At 43.0% G+C, this 14,426-nt stretch overlaps 1 protein-coding gene across 1 annotated transcript; it reads right to left on the bottom strand.

Moving 5' to 3' along the window:
- Window positions 1-609: 609 nt before the first annotated feature.
- T265_09592 (hypothetical protein) lies at window positions 610-14,084 on the bottom strand (the record flags this gene model as incomplete). Its single annotated transcript, XM_009175707.1, has 7 exons — window positions 610-726; window positions 2,945-3,325; window positions 6,837-6,968; window positions 7,189-7,556; window positions 9,224-9,382; window positions 11,595-11,778; window positions 13,522-14,084. 7 exons carry the CDS (start codon window positions 14,008-14,010, stop codon window positions 610-612), a joined length of 1,830 nt encoding a protein of 609 aa, XP_009173971.1.
- Between the last annotated feature and the right edge of the window lie 342 nt (window positions 14,085-14,426).

Raw genomic sequence — 14,426 nt, 5'->3', positions numbered from 1 at the left:
GATAAACCAAAGGGCTGGTTTCATTGTTTGCAGCAGGTCAGTTATTGGAAGGCCGAATTTTCATTGCAGCAGGTCAGTTATTGGAAGGTCGAATTATTCACGTGGACAGTGGTGTAGCCCTTAGTTACGTGCTCTACCGTTCAACAGTAGAGTATGGCAAGTGAGAGCACACTTGTGGTGGGACAGTAACATCAGACCTTTGGAATCGTTTCCAAATTGTGTTGGCCGCACGGATCAGGAGAAATATATATTCCGCACATATGAAACAGACCCATGACCCGAAATGAAACAGAACACAAATACTGGCAGCAAACCGTTGAATTTCCCATATACGGTTGATATTTCCTGCACAAATTTCACACAGTCACTACGGTTTTTTAAACAGAAGGTTCGACAGCCAACTTCGAATGCGTCGAAGACGGCTGCGCTGTACCCTAGAAATGCAGGTAGCTCCTGAAAAACTGCAAACTTCCTGGTGAAGTAAGCACTTTCACACTTCAAAAATAGTCACAATGAAGAAGCTGGACGCACGTTCACCTGGGTTTGAGAAATGAAAGATCATGGAAGGACGCTGAAGTAATGTTATTCTTGGTAGTTAATGATGGATGCTCAGGCCAAACCAATTATTGAAACGGTGCCACTGGAACATCCGACCCCAATATAACGACCTTCTAGAATAGTGTCCATACACTGAACCACTGAATCCATTGGTATCCGAGCGATTGGCTATTGAGAAGATCGAAGAGAAATTAAGGGAGCGCATAGAAACCAAGTTCAATTTTCAACATCCAGAAAGATTTGTGATATCCAAATTTATTTGGTTGGCAGTAATATCAAAGTTAATGCTAGTCACCGTTTTTAATTGTGAGTGATTGAACCCTGCTTAACTGCCAAAGAAGCTCATCCCTAACGCACAAAATGGACTTTGCTGGGTTCGTAACTTTACCCTTGGCTTTTCATCGATGTGTTGACTACACCGTACGTGAATTTCCAGTAAGGGTTGGCGACACAAAACAGTGCATGAAAATAACGTTTATCGGGACATGTTGAAACCATCCGGCCTCTATTTACCTGTGACCCACCACTAAACTCGTTCATTACCAGCTTTTGATTGTGCTTGAAGATACCTAAAATTTGCTGCATGATTGAGTAAGATTGACCATAAACTTAACGCTGTCCGTGAATTTCTCTGAACTAATGCCATGTTGGATTACTGCGCCAATCGCATTGAATCAGTTAATTAACTTTCTGACCATTTCTGCGTGCGATTGTAAGCCCTTGAAAGCCCATATTTTAGTGTCTCCGCTTCCGCGTAGGGAAAGACTATCAACCTGAACTGGCTTGGGCTGTTCAACCAACAATGGCACCAACAGACTCTATTAGCCTCACTATGTTTCTGGAGCAGACCTCCCTTCCAGTCAATAATTTAGTGAGTTTTACGCTGCCACCCAGTACCAATTAGAGTGGGGACAGGTGAATTGATTCTGTGATGCGTAATAAGGGAAAGTCTAATTAGGCACGAAAAAACAGTACACTTGGGGAATAATACAAATAAACCGGTTAGTGACTTTCTTGTGGTGACTCCGGAGAAAAACTCACAAACGGGTAGATAGTCCGCAAAACCAGAACCATAGACGTGTAGGCTCCACGTTTTGAAGACGGTGAGAAGCTAAGAGGCAACTGGGCCACTATACAGACCATTAGGTTTAAACTTTCGGATTATTCAGAGTTAGTGAATGACAAGTGGCATGATTTATGAGCCATTCTCCATGGTTGCATGCGACTGTAAATTGCACTATTACTCGAAAGACCAGTGTATTGCCAATATACCACAGTCGGGTTCGTCCAAAAGCGCACAAGTACCTTATTATTTTGCAAGCTAACAAACTTAGTCCTTCTAAGACTGGTAGTAGCCTGTATGCAACGCAGTGTCTCCGCTGCTGGTTTGTGCATTTAACGAAACTACACTTTAGAAGACGCTAACTTTCTTCACAGTTATGACGATAATTTGTTATGAAGGATTGGTTAAAGGTTGACGTGGAAAAATGCAGGGCAAATCAAGCAACTCTGTTTTGAGCAACGTATGTCGCCCTGTCAATCCATAATTGTACCAGAATCTGCGTGTTCACATCTATCATTGCCATTGTATTGAAGTGATAATACAGTTTGTAAGCAGTCTGAAAACACCGTCCGATTGATTTTAATTTTGGACTAGGAATCTCTATACATACGTGTAGAGTGTAGGGTGTAGAAACAAATAAACACGAATAAGAGACTTTCAATGATGGCATTCAAGCGTATTTCACAACGACACAAAACTGCATAGTTATCTGATATGGAGTAAAAGTCAAATTACTTGATTGTTGTACGTCCTACTTGAAGACGTTCTAGATACTTATCTACAAAACAGTGAAAAAACGTATTCAAATCACTGACAAAAAGATCTCAAAAAACACGTTTCCAAATTTCGCGCCATCCAGCTCGTCCATCCTCGTCCTGTTATCAAAATGTGGTAAAGCTTGGCCTATGAGACTAAAACAGAAACATCCTCGCTAACTTTTGACGTTGCCGTGATAATCAAAATACTGTTGATGCATTCGATTTCACTGTACCAAGGCTGTACTTCAAGGAGACAGATATGAGTATTTTAAAGTAAGGATTCTCATATCCGAAGGTGTAACTTTGTAGCCTAATATATCACTACCCCGAATAATGTTACTAGCATAACATCCCTCATAAGGGAAGTATCATAATAGCAGGCACCTTATAGGCAAAGCGTCACACTGTGTTTATGGTTTTTTGTTTTGCTCAGTCACTAGAATCATTGCAATTTTTCAGTAACTGGCTGGCTGGTAACCCATATCAATTTCACTTAGGAAACTGGATTTGTGACGAAGACTATGCTTGAGTTCACAAATCAGCATCCAGTGGTACCCCTACTCACCAGAAGCGTGTCCCTTCCAACCACTCGGACCCCGTGGAATCCAGACCCACCGGCAACCACAGCGCGACTTGGTAGTAATCGAGCTGCATACGGGTATTCTCCATTCTCTTTGGAAGGGTGGGAAACCCAAACGCTGCCAGAAATAGGAATGACTTCTGCAGGGCCACCAGGTCGAGGCTGTGGTGCCTCGACTGCTGCGCCTGCGTGGCCTGAGAGTGGTTTGTTTTCCGTGGGTTCATCGGTCACAATGCTGTTTCGTGCACTGCATAGATCATCATCAGCTTCCTCCAGAGGTACAGGCTGACGGGAAACCTGCTCGTTACAAAGTTGACTGGCGAGCAGCTTGCCCGTGGAAGAATTCATTTTGCGTAAATCCCATATCTGATAGAAAAACAAACAATAATTAATCCCATACCAAAGACGTCTTAGCAAAAAACTAACAGGAACAGGGCGTTCCTCATAAGCTTTCGCGTATGTAAATGCGGTCAGCTGTCTCCAAACGTTTGCAATCAACAGTCCAGCTTAGCGAACAAACTAACCACCATAGCACAGTCTATATGTAAACCATTCACTTCCTCTGAAGCAGAAAGTCTAAGCGGATAATTTGTCTCAGTTTAAGAAATACAGTGTGTCAGTAGAGCACTTCTAATCAAACCGGATAGCTCTAACGAGTTGAGATGCTTGACAGGGGCCATTAGAATAATTTGGGCTCTTCCTAAGCGGTTTGATGTACACGAGCAAGCTGAGATTCCACACGTGTACTTTCCAGATGCGCCATACACCCACAAAAGGGGAAGAAAAGCTTTTTCAGTGGGTGCATAGTATCCTGTTTAATGAGAATCACTGGCCCTAAAAGCTGCAATGTGAACCTTAATTTTATCGAAGAATTATTTTGGCTTTCTATAGAGGAAAGTGTTGGTATCTCAGGTAGTAGATCTCAGGTAGTAGATGATCGTTTGTCCAACCAACAACCCACTGCTACGCACCAATATGCTCAGTAACAACGCAATGATGATATAATCTCAATTGGTGATGAAACTCTCGCAATCAAGTACTTCAGCTCAGCGAACAAACCAATCATTTTGGTGTTTCTCTGGACGGTAGCCTAAATGCGAAATATTGGCTTAAGAGAATGACATTTGGAATGAGTCGGTTCGACTGGCTGAGAGAGCTGAAGGGCTTGTAGAGTAAAATTAGCCAGTTGAGAGCTACCAGATACAGGATGCTTTCTGATGGTGCAGTCCAAAGTAAAGGGTTTGTTTGAGGTGTACCACCTCGAGTCTTTGATTGAACATTTTCACTCGCAAGCAGTAGGCATTGAGGTTTTCTGGTGGTCATATTCCTCAGAGCCGATTATTCAAAGTTCTGGCCTGCATGTCTTACACTTGATAACGACGATGCGTGTTCAGCTGCAGCTGTCCGCTTCCCCTTATCCATTGTTCTCTCCCCACTGCTCTCATAGGTTGCATTAAGTAGTTTTGGCTAACGCCACATTCTTCTGAATTACTGCTCATATTGTCAGGTCATCTTCGGAAAACCAGTCCCGTCTCTGTTGTTTTAGCCCAAGTGTATCCACACCAGCTGCTTTTACTCAACCACAGTCCCATTCACGTGCGCTTATCGTCTGACTGCATATTATCTACCTTCCCATTCCATGAGATTTTATACGACATGAGTGAGTTGCATTGCGGTATTTTAGCACACTGTTCCATGTACTTTGACACGTACAACGACGCATTCCGTATTGCCATTCATTCCATACGGCAAATTTTGCTATCCCTACGCCGCACGGATATACAGTCTAATAGGTACCACAGCCCATTCATTGAGTGGACCTACGTAGCAATCAGAATTATCCTCACAATGTTCGTTGCTCACCGCCAGTAATCATTTTTCAGTGTTGTTCATTGCTTTGATTTCACAAAGTTACGGTATCTTCCGCTTCCTTGATGACAGGATCATTGAAACCATGCAGCAGGAAAAGGTTGATACTTGAGGATCCCCTCATATCAGACAGTTGGTCGTACGATCGTTTCCTATTTCCGTTTGAATGTCATAGTTTGTACACAGGCACTAATCGTCATCATCAACATTAGCTAGAGCAATCACCTATTTGTCTTACAAAGGCCATAACCTCGACAAGCGTATTCAGATGAGTCTCATCCTCAAGTTGACGCAGTCTGATTCATTCATTACTTTATCATTCATGTAGCCTCGCCTCACGTATGGACCAAAACATGTCGTTCTGATTCCTTATCTCGCTGTCCAAAGCAGATGCTTTCTGGGATGCACCAGAATCCTTGCATTTAAAGCCATTTCGACTGCATTAGATAATATGTTACCGGTTACTGTTAAGCGCTCAGCAAACAGAGTCCCCGAAGTTTGGCGCTGGACTCTTTTACCTCGTCGTTCCTCGGGGAGAACAGCTTCACCGCTTCCATTGAAATAAAGATGCCGGGAATGGCTTTACAATCTTTAAGCTACTACCTCAGACGACAGTACGGTCTTTCCCTTAACGGCAAAGTAATACAATTCTGTGAGGTACTCACAGAGGCCTGTCCGTCTACTCCCCTTGGTTGAATTCTGATGGGCTGGTTGCAGCCAGTATGGATCACTGGGTTGTTGCGGCATTTAGGTCGTCATGTCGCACTTCAACACTGACCAGGCCTAGTTTCCTATCTCTACTTACATTCCGTCTATAACCGAAACGATTGTCCATTAGTGTGTCTATTATGAGGTTGGAAGATTGAGCTTTCAAATCTTTTGACGGAGGGGGTGGGGGCAACCAGATATATGTGCTGCTTAGTGAATGGAATACGATGTTCTTTTAAAGCGACATGATGAATCGGTATCCAGTCAACTGGTTTCTTCCAATGTTTCTCCGCTGAGGAGAGGATCAAGTAAGACCATATTTTTACGTGATAACCAAGTGTCTCACTGAGTTCAGCGGTTTATTCCTGAAACAAATGCGTTACTCGTACCTTTGTTTAAAATGATCCTCTCTCTATATCTTTTTGTTGGTAGTGCAGTGATCTCATAAGCTGAATAACCTGGAATGCTGAACAACAGCAAAATCCTGTTTTTGTCCTTAAAAAACCCGTTGATTCGAGTTCACCCAGTTTGGACTTAGCACGGGTCTCTTTCCGTTTGCTATTCTTACCTGCAGTCTAGATATAAACTGTCTCAAGAGAGAATGAGTTGACCTCAAAAACATTTCGTACAGATGTTGTCCACCATCGCCTGTCAGATCTGCGTAACTCGTAACCAGTTGCCGCTTAGATAGACCAGCTACGTGGACCACACGAATTTCGGGTTATCCCATATCAATTTCGACAGGCCGTTCATTATCCTCAGAGACGCCATTCGTTGAGCCCTTCATAACAGCTACTTGCATGGTCGTTTCCACATTCCTTAAACTCGCCAACACTGGGCCAGACTTAGCTTCTGAATATCTCCTCTAGCTGTCAATTTGTCGAAATATAGGTAGCTCGGGTGTGTTTACTGGTGGCACTGCGCATTGACGATGTCTCCTCGACCCATTCAACTGCGCACTGACCATGTCTCCTCGACTGGGGACGAAACGTTTGCAAGCCAATTGCCAAGCTCGGTGAACAGATCAACTGTCATCTCCTCCAGCTGTAGCTGTTGCTCCGACGTTTCCAGAAATTCGGGACGAGACGAAGATCTTTGGGTTATTACGTTCATCAATTCAGCGAAAGGGCTCGCTTGATTGGGACGCATTAATCCTGCTAAGATTTACTAACCAGATCTGTGCTTACCAAGGAGACTGCTGTACTGAGCATGAAGCTTTCTCAAAAAAAAGTAAAGTAGAAATCGATCTGCTACATTACACTTAAACTTTTGCTTTTGGTAAAATTGCACTGTATCTCACCTCAATACTGTCTTTGGCACGCCAAGAAGCGGTAAGCAAATAGTTATCGTCCACATCTAATCCATCTGGGCTGGCCACGTGCGGCCCATAAATTTGCCAAACTGGACCGGATTGTAAGCGCGTGTCCCAAAGCTGAAATCACAGGAATAGCGAGGAGGAATCAGTTGATCTGGGACAATCTTACGAGTTGTTGTGACTGAGGTAAGGACTTTGTTTTCACTATAAATACTTATAGTATTTGGTAACACTTGGAATTGAGATATCACAAATTCAAACAAGCCCAAAACCGAACAAAATGGTTCTTGTAGACAACGAAAAAACCTGTGCATCGAAGGATGGAAAATCAGCTCACCTTGACGAGATTGTCCCAGCCAGCGCTAAAAAGCAGACAGTTTTTCTGTGGATGATAACGCAGTGCCATGATGCGCATCGAATGACCTTCAGTAATATTTGTCCCAGGAGAGGTTGGCACATATTCACGCACTGGGGGCACTGACTTCGGGTCATTCACGTAACCCGCGGGCCCGGGGAAGTCTGCGGGAGACGAGATGTCTGATGTGCCGAAACAGCGCGTCAACACAAATGGTTTAGCCGTGATGTCCACTATGTGTTCGGGACGCCCACCGGGAAAGTGATATCGCGTCTGCTTTGGAAGGTCGACCTTGGTAGACTGGAGGGTAAGTGCTTGTATTCTTTCAGCGATTATTCGGTTTCTGGTAACTATAATCCAGAATATCGAAAAACCCTTGAAAATAAGCAAATACCTTGTAGTCCACTTCAAGTGAACACAGCCCCGAAAACAAGGGAAAGTTTGTCAGTCTTCACACACGCAAATGGTCAAAAGGACGTTGTATTAGTAAGATGAATATTCTGGAGTACAGTTGAGCTTTAATGCTTCTCGTTGGGCGTTTTTTATATTTTCCGCTGAAATCTCGATTATATTACTGATGACCCATTCCTTACAATCTATGTCACATGTGGGAGGTTCAGAGTGCTAACACTAGGCAGACTTCAGTTGAGTGGTGATCATGCACTCCCATGTAAGTCGCGTGGCTGAATTTTTGCTTATCTCTCTCATCATTCCCACTCATGACCTTCAACAGGCCCAGGATATCGAAGCCCTGAAAATCTGGATCAACTGATTCAGGAATGGCGTCTGCAACAAGAAGAATGCGTGCAGGTCAACAGTTTTAGCTCCTCATATATAATCCGTTTGCCCAGGGTCCAAAATGGTAGCCATCTTCTCTTTTATAGGTGCAGTTGATCCCCAGAGCAATTTCTCGCCATTCTAACGTTCAAAGTAACCCATATTTCAACTCTGCTTTTCACATGGTTGAACCAGCAGAATAGCTTGCTGGTTTGTTCAAAAACGATGCAACTAACGCTGGCAATTAAATCGTTGGCAGGACCGTCGGTGACACTAGTATGACTCGCCTCAGGATATCACTTGCGAGGGCTCCGCGCCGCTCCTCAGTTGCCACTGTTGTACCCTCACGAGAGTTGAAGAAACAGTGCGTCCAATAAATAACAAGATCAACAGCGTTCCTCTAAAAATGCGAAAGTGAGAAAAACTGTAGTGCTCCAGGGTTTGATCGCTACCACATGTTACACACTCATTTAGGTCAGGGACATTTTGGTCTTGGAGCTAAATGGCAAAATAAACTGAAGATCGAGATTCTACCAGACGATAAACAAAACATTCTGATTCTTATATTTCGGAGAACTTTTTCCCTTGTCTTGTCGAGAATATGAAATCAAGTGTCAAGCTGATACAAATACTTTTGTACCTTTCCTCGTTCTTATCAAACAGTGTAGTAGTGCAGCAGAAAAATCATGATTATACCAAATAACCTTGTTGATTTTCAACCAAGTGACCACACAGGTTGTAAGAAGTAAACATTTCAAAGTATAATAAGACGCTTTCAACCTTCATCATTTGCTGTCAATCATAACAATACAGATATTATTACCGATGGCCGTTTCATAAATGGGTTGGTGCGAAAGCCAGTATTCCACGAATTCCTAATCGGTCATGATGAATAAAGCATCAACTTCGAAATATGGAGCAAGTGGCTACGGCTTCAAAGATATCTCCCATTTATACAACATTCCTGCTACGTATATGAAGGTTTGTTCCATTTGGTCAACCTTTTCTGATAAACTGGTGGAAATCGGCCTGATAATGGTTAGNCCCATTTATACAACCTTCCTGCTACGTATATGAAGGTTTGTTCCATTTGGTCAACCTTTTCTGATAAACTGGTGGAAATCGGCCTGATAATGGTTAGAGTCCATATGAGCGTGTACTAACCGCGGTTCACACTCCATCAGGGTACCAATATCCAAGCCGTTATTGTGTAAGTAAGAGATCAGGCTGAATTACTTACCAGGGCCATCCTGGTCGGCACAATCGTCCTTGATCAGGGTTGGTAAACCCACCACAGATCCTTGTTGTAGCGTGTAGATGCGTATTTTCTTGTCCACACCAGCAGTGGCGAGTTCGAGACCATCAGAAGAGAAGTCAAGTGTGTAGGTTTGCTGGGGTTCTAAAAGTTCGAAAAATACTATATATAAATCGAAAGAATCCAGAAGCCTCTAGTGGAAACTTCAAATAACGGGCTGCGCGTAGGCCGTTTAGCTACTGACAAATACTGTGTATCGATGGTCTCTCCTAGTAGTAAAACATCAGTCTCCTCCAAACATGAATTATAGCCTCCACTTCTTAGATGCCATCCAAATGCCATCGCGCAAACTCGCTGTCAAGACGCACAAAATGCTCTTTCGGACTCCTTCGTTATTTCTGTCCACCTCGAAGGTGGAAATTGCAGTAACAATAACGCATGACTCGACTACGGACGCCTTGGCTTGTTGTCTTGATATTCATCAGGGTTTCTTCGGAAAATATCTCTGACCGTGGCCGTGGTCATATGATTAATGTAGTTACAAATTACGTAGCTGCTTGCTGCGTCATTTACACAAGATAAACGGTCCAATCGAAAGTGGTTGTGCGATGAGCAAAATAGGCCCACATGCTCCCTCATCACGGAAAATTTGATGAGAATTATTGTGCTCTAAAACGACAGATTATGCTGTGCAACCTGGAGATAGTTGGTGCGGCCCTGACACCCGGAAACAGACGAACGAAGATGGAGTCCATCTCGGACTGAAGACGGTGAACACTCAATGGTTTTCACTACCACCACCACTGACCACGGCGATATGAAAAGACCAACATCGGTTATGATCTATATATGAGTCTATATCAAATCCAGACAATTTTCGGACACATTCTGTGTGGTTTTTTAAATAGGAGAATTGAGGCAACATAATCTTTTGATATTGGGGATGTCTGACTTGAAATGATGGAAATTCCTTCAGCACCTACTAGCACTGATCCGCTTGTATTGAGAATGGCTTTGAAGATATAATATCAAACCGAGGTAAATTTTATCGGCAAAGTTGGAGATTTATTGATGTTGCTAAAGCAATACGTTTGGCTGATAGATGACGCTGCAAGCAAACTAGATCGGTATGGAGCCAAGTTGAAAGTAGCTGTTTACTCTGTCACCAAATATGTACACACGTACTTTATGCTGTCCTGTTTGGAAAAGCAACAGTGAAGGACTCTAGCCTGAACAATGCCTTCCAGACAACATGAATTTGGAATGAGAGAAGTTTTCTCAAACGAATGAGTCGCATCTATAGGTATTAAAAGCATCCATTATGATTCAAAACACTGTTACATCGAAAGAACAGTCTTTATTAAGTATATAAATAGGATTCCGTTTTTACCCATTTGGTGATGCAATCAAAATCCTACGCCACCTTCTTAAATTCTTCTTAGAACATCTCAGCAACTTTTCAAATCGCGTCGGCACGCTTCTTTAGACTTATACTTCAGGCTCGAATAACAGTGTCTGTCGAAACCGCCAGAAACACGATACAATACCTAAACCTCCATCAGTGATTTGCCAGTGCAACCCAGTAACGATCAGAATGACTAAACTCAAGAAAACGCCATTAAAAAACACGGAAAATAAGACCTTCTTCAACCCCTCTATATCCAGGGATATACAAATTACATTTTATTCATTAAGTTGATGCAAACCGTGTGGAGAAAATCCCAGTAGCCTCATTGTTAAGGCCCCTGATCAGCAGCTCCGAAACACTCCAACTGATGACTGGGGTGATTTTCCTCTGGTTATTAAGAAGACGTTGAAAGAAAAGGCAACCCTATAAGAACTTCTTTATCAATCGGAATTCTTCGGATCATATTGGATATCTTTGTCATGTAAGCGAGAAACCCGCGTAGTTTGATAAAGTGCAGGGTGCGAAAAAAATTCAAAAATGTTCTCTTTCGTCACCTGATGAAGGACGCGACGAACACTGATTGGTCTCTTCATAAGTTTAGACCGAGCGAACTTACACACTATCTCTATGCACTCAAGTTCTGATAGTATTCTGCTTAATTGACACGTCCAATTTGTTTTCCTAACAGGAGGAACGAACACAAAATTCCAGATGCAAAGAAAGAAATCAACCTATGTAGCCCACCACCTGAACTCGCTGGTATAAGCCATGTGTTGACTTCGGTCTTTTAGTTACGACTGAGCTTCAGGAAGAGGTGTCTATAGAAATGAGTGTTTTTTTTTTTAATGCAAGTCATTATTTCAGGAAGAGTTTCTATAGAAATGAGTGTTTTTTTTTTCAATGCAAGTCATTATTCAATTGTACGCGGCGGGCAAACGTGTAATTTACCTTTGAACAATGTTTCGAAGCCTTCTGAATTGGGTTTGAAGCCAAAAACCTCTCCATGGGAATTACACCCAACAGCCCAGATGAACTTCGGGGGCATAAACCGGATCACAGTGACAGGCATGCCTAAGGTCCATTTGGACGGTCGCGCAAGTATCCGTTGAGCACCGTCAGAAGTTTGAATTACCTGACGATTGCAAACAATTTAGCTTATAAATGAATAGTAACAGTCTATCAATACTACATTTGACAGTAAGGAACTTGGGGCTGAATAAACTATGGATATTGGTAAATCATACCCTCGAGGCACCTAGTGAAGCTTGGTGTGAACCTGAGGGTGCAAGAACATAAGTTGTTTGGGATGGCCATTTTTTCCTGTTGCCACACCGTGCGAGCAATAAGGATGAATCGTAACGACCATGATTGATCCGTATCACTCCGAATCAATGGTTGCTTCACATTCTAGCCGATTTTTGATAGATGAATTTTCTCAGGACGCATTGTGCAGAGCAAAACCCTCCTAACGGCATTTCTATGCTCTCACAGTGTCCTCATTTTAAAAGGCTTCTAAAGGGGTAAGCGACAGCATGAATTTCTACGCTCATGAGCCATTAAAATCTCTTACGTGTCTATCGACGACCGAAAATTTTCTGCATCGCCATTCGGTGTTCCACGTATAAACACTGTTCGCCACTCTCTGTGTATGCTGAGCAGATGGAGTGCCGTAGTAACCTATCGGCGTCACTTTGGCTTGTTCCTACCTAGTCTGAGGGATCTCACAGCGAAATTTTGAAAACGGGTCATTGAGCCGCTGTGTAGCACTCCAAGGGCTTTGCGTCCAAGCATTCTGCGCGCCATGATGAACCCTAAAACAACTAAACAGAAAGGGGCTTGAAAATGCTGCAAATCGCAAACCTTTTACTGTCTTCCTCACTATGCAGAAGTGGGTTATGAATTCCCAGAGCATAACGCTGCTGACTGTCAAGGACATATTAAGATCCACATTGCTAACAATGTTCCTCTAAATGTGGCTACGTGTTATAGCTTTTGTCCCGAATCCCAATGAACAATAACAATTATTGGACACACTGCTCTCACACTTATAAATGGGTTACTCTCAAGTGAACTAAGGCAATATCCAATAACGAATACGGATCCAATATGAATGTGATGAGCACGAGTATGTCACGAATTCGACAGTCACCTGAGTCGCAATATTCCTGGGACATAAATTGTCACATAGTATTGGTATGCCACGGACGAAATTGAAAACGATAAAAACCGAGAAACATGAAAGCAAGCTACGTTGGATAATTGCTTTGACAACATTCACAGTCCTGTGTTTCATAGATTCTTCAAGTCCCTCACCTGCACTCCCTCTACTGCACCTATTTGAACTTAGTCCTCCAAATTGAAAGATGTTGTGCACGTCCAACCAATCTTGAGTTCCGACCTGTAATCTGCCGATATGGTTGTGGTGACATGTACTATGCCACATTTCTTCCTCAGTCCACTTCACGACTTGATTTCCACTAGCTCAATAGGTGGTATCTCGCAATGAAGGTCGAAATGACTTGTGCGACATGTTCCTATCTGCCATTACTCCTCAATTTTCTCTCGATCTGCTCTCCTAGAAAGTAAGGGAGACATTTGTACTCAGCGTTACGCGAACGAAATACTGTATATGGATGCTGACCAATCAGGAATGACGAAGCATGTCCGACTTGGTCTGCTCTAAAGGGCCCACCATCCCAGCCACTTGTTGCGTACTGGACCAAAATTAGCTAGCCGTTCCAAAGCAGCTGTATTCTTTATTACGATAAATTTGAAATGACTTTCTAAAGTCTCAGTCTTTACTTATTCTCATGTACATATACCAAATATATAGCTGTAACAATTGTACGGCAGTCGTAAGAAAATACGAACTCACCCGCACACTGGTGTTAGCGGAGCCTGCTAACAACTGAGTCCCATCAGGATTGAATTGGACTGAGTGTACTCCGTAATCGTCTTGAAGACGTCTCCAAGGGTTTTTCCGCAAATATTCCTCCCTGTGCAATTTACACGCGGTTGTACTTTTCGGTTCAGGCATTTCACAGTCACCGTGTCCAAGCATGGATATCACGGATTCGCTGCCCGCTTGTGAAGTTCTCTGGTCCTCTTGGACATTCTTTGCTTCCGTACAGCAGGTACATGTGGCCGTTATGGACGAAGAGGCGTTAAATAATGCTTCTCCCGATTCTCTGTTTGCTTCATCGTCGTTATCGCCTGCTGTTTCATATGAATTTTTCGAAATCTCATAACCCGGTGGGAAGCAGTAGCGAACAAATCGGATGCGAGTAAAACGGAAACATGGTGTCAGACCGGATTCGATGAAACCTCCGGCTACCAAAGCTGATTCCAAATGTCGTCTGCTCATGGCGGCAATTTGTGAGACTGGTAGAGGGTATCAGATTGATCTGTATTCGATAGATTGTTGATGGTACCACACACTGAAATAGACGTCGAAAAGAATAGAAACCTCTAATATTCAAATGAAGTACAAAAGGAGGAATGTTTTCAAATTATTTCAGACCGTATGGGGTGGTTTGAAAAAGGCTGGAAAACAAGCTGAACAAGCGGTAGGTTGCAAGGTAAAGTCACCTGTTGCGCTATTCATCTAGTCTTTGGAGAAACTAGTTATAACTTGTAAGGTACAATCGTAACTAAAGTTTGAATAGGATCGAGTAAGGAATTTAGGTAGTGCAACAGTGGCGGTGGCGGTTGCAGAGGAAGTGGATCTGTGGCGGAGGAAGTCGGCAATTCCGTATTCTCTGTAACTATAGCCTACTTGGC

The sequence above is a fragment of the Opisthorchis viverrini genome (genome assembly GCF_000715545.1).
Source record: "Opisthorchis viverrini unplaced genomic scaffold opera_v5_288, whole genome shotgun sequence".
In the NCBI taxonomy this organism is placed as follows: domain Eukaryota; kingdom Metazoa; phylum Platyhelminthes; class Trematoda; order Opisthorchiida; family Opisthorchiidae; genus Opisthorchis; species Opisthorchis viverrini.
Note: the sequence above shows the minus strand (reverse complement) of the source record. Positions and strands in the feature narration are given on the sequence as shown.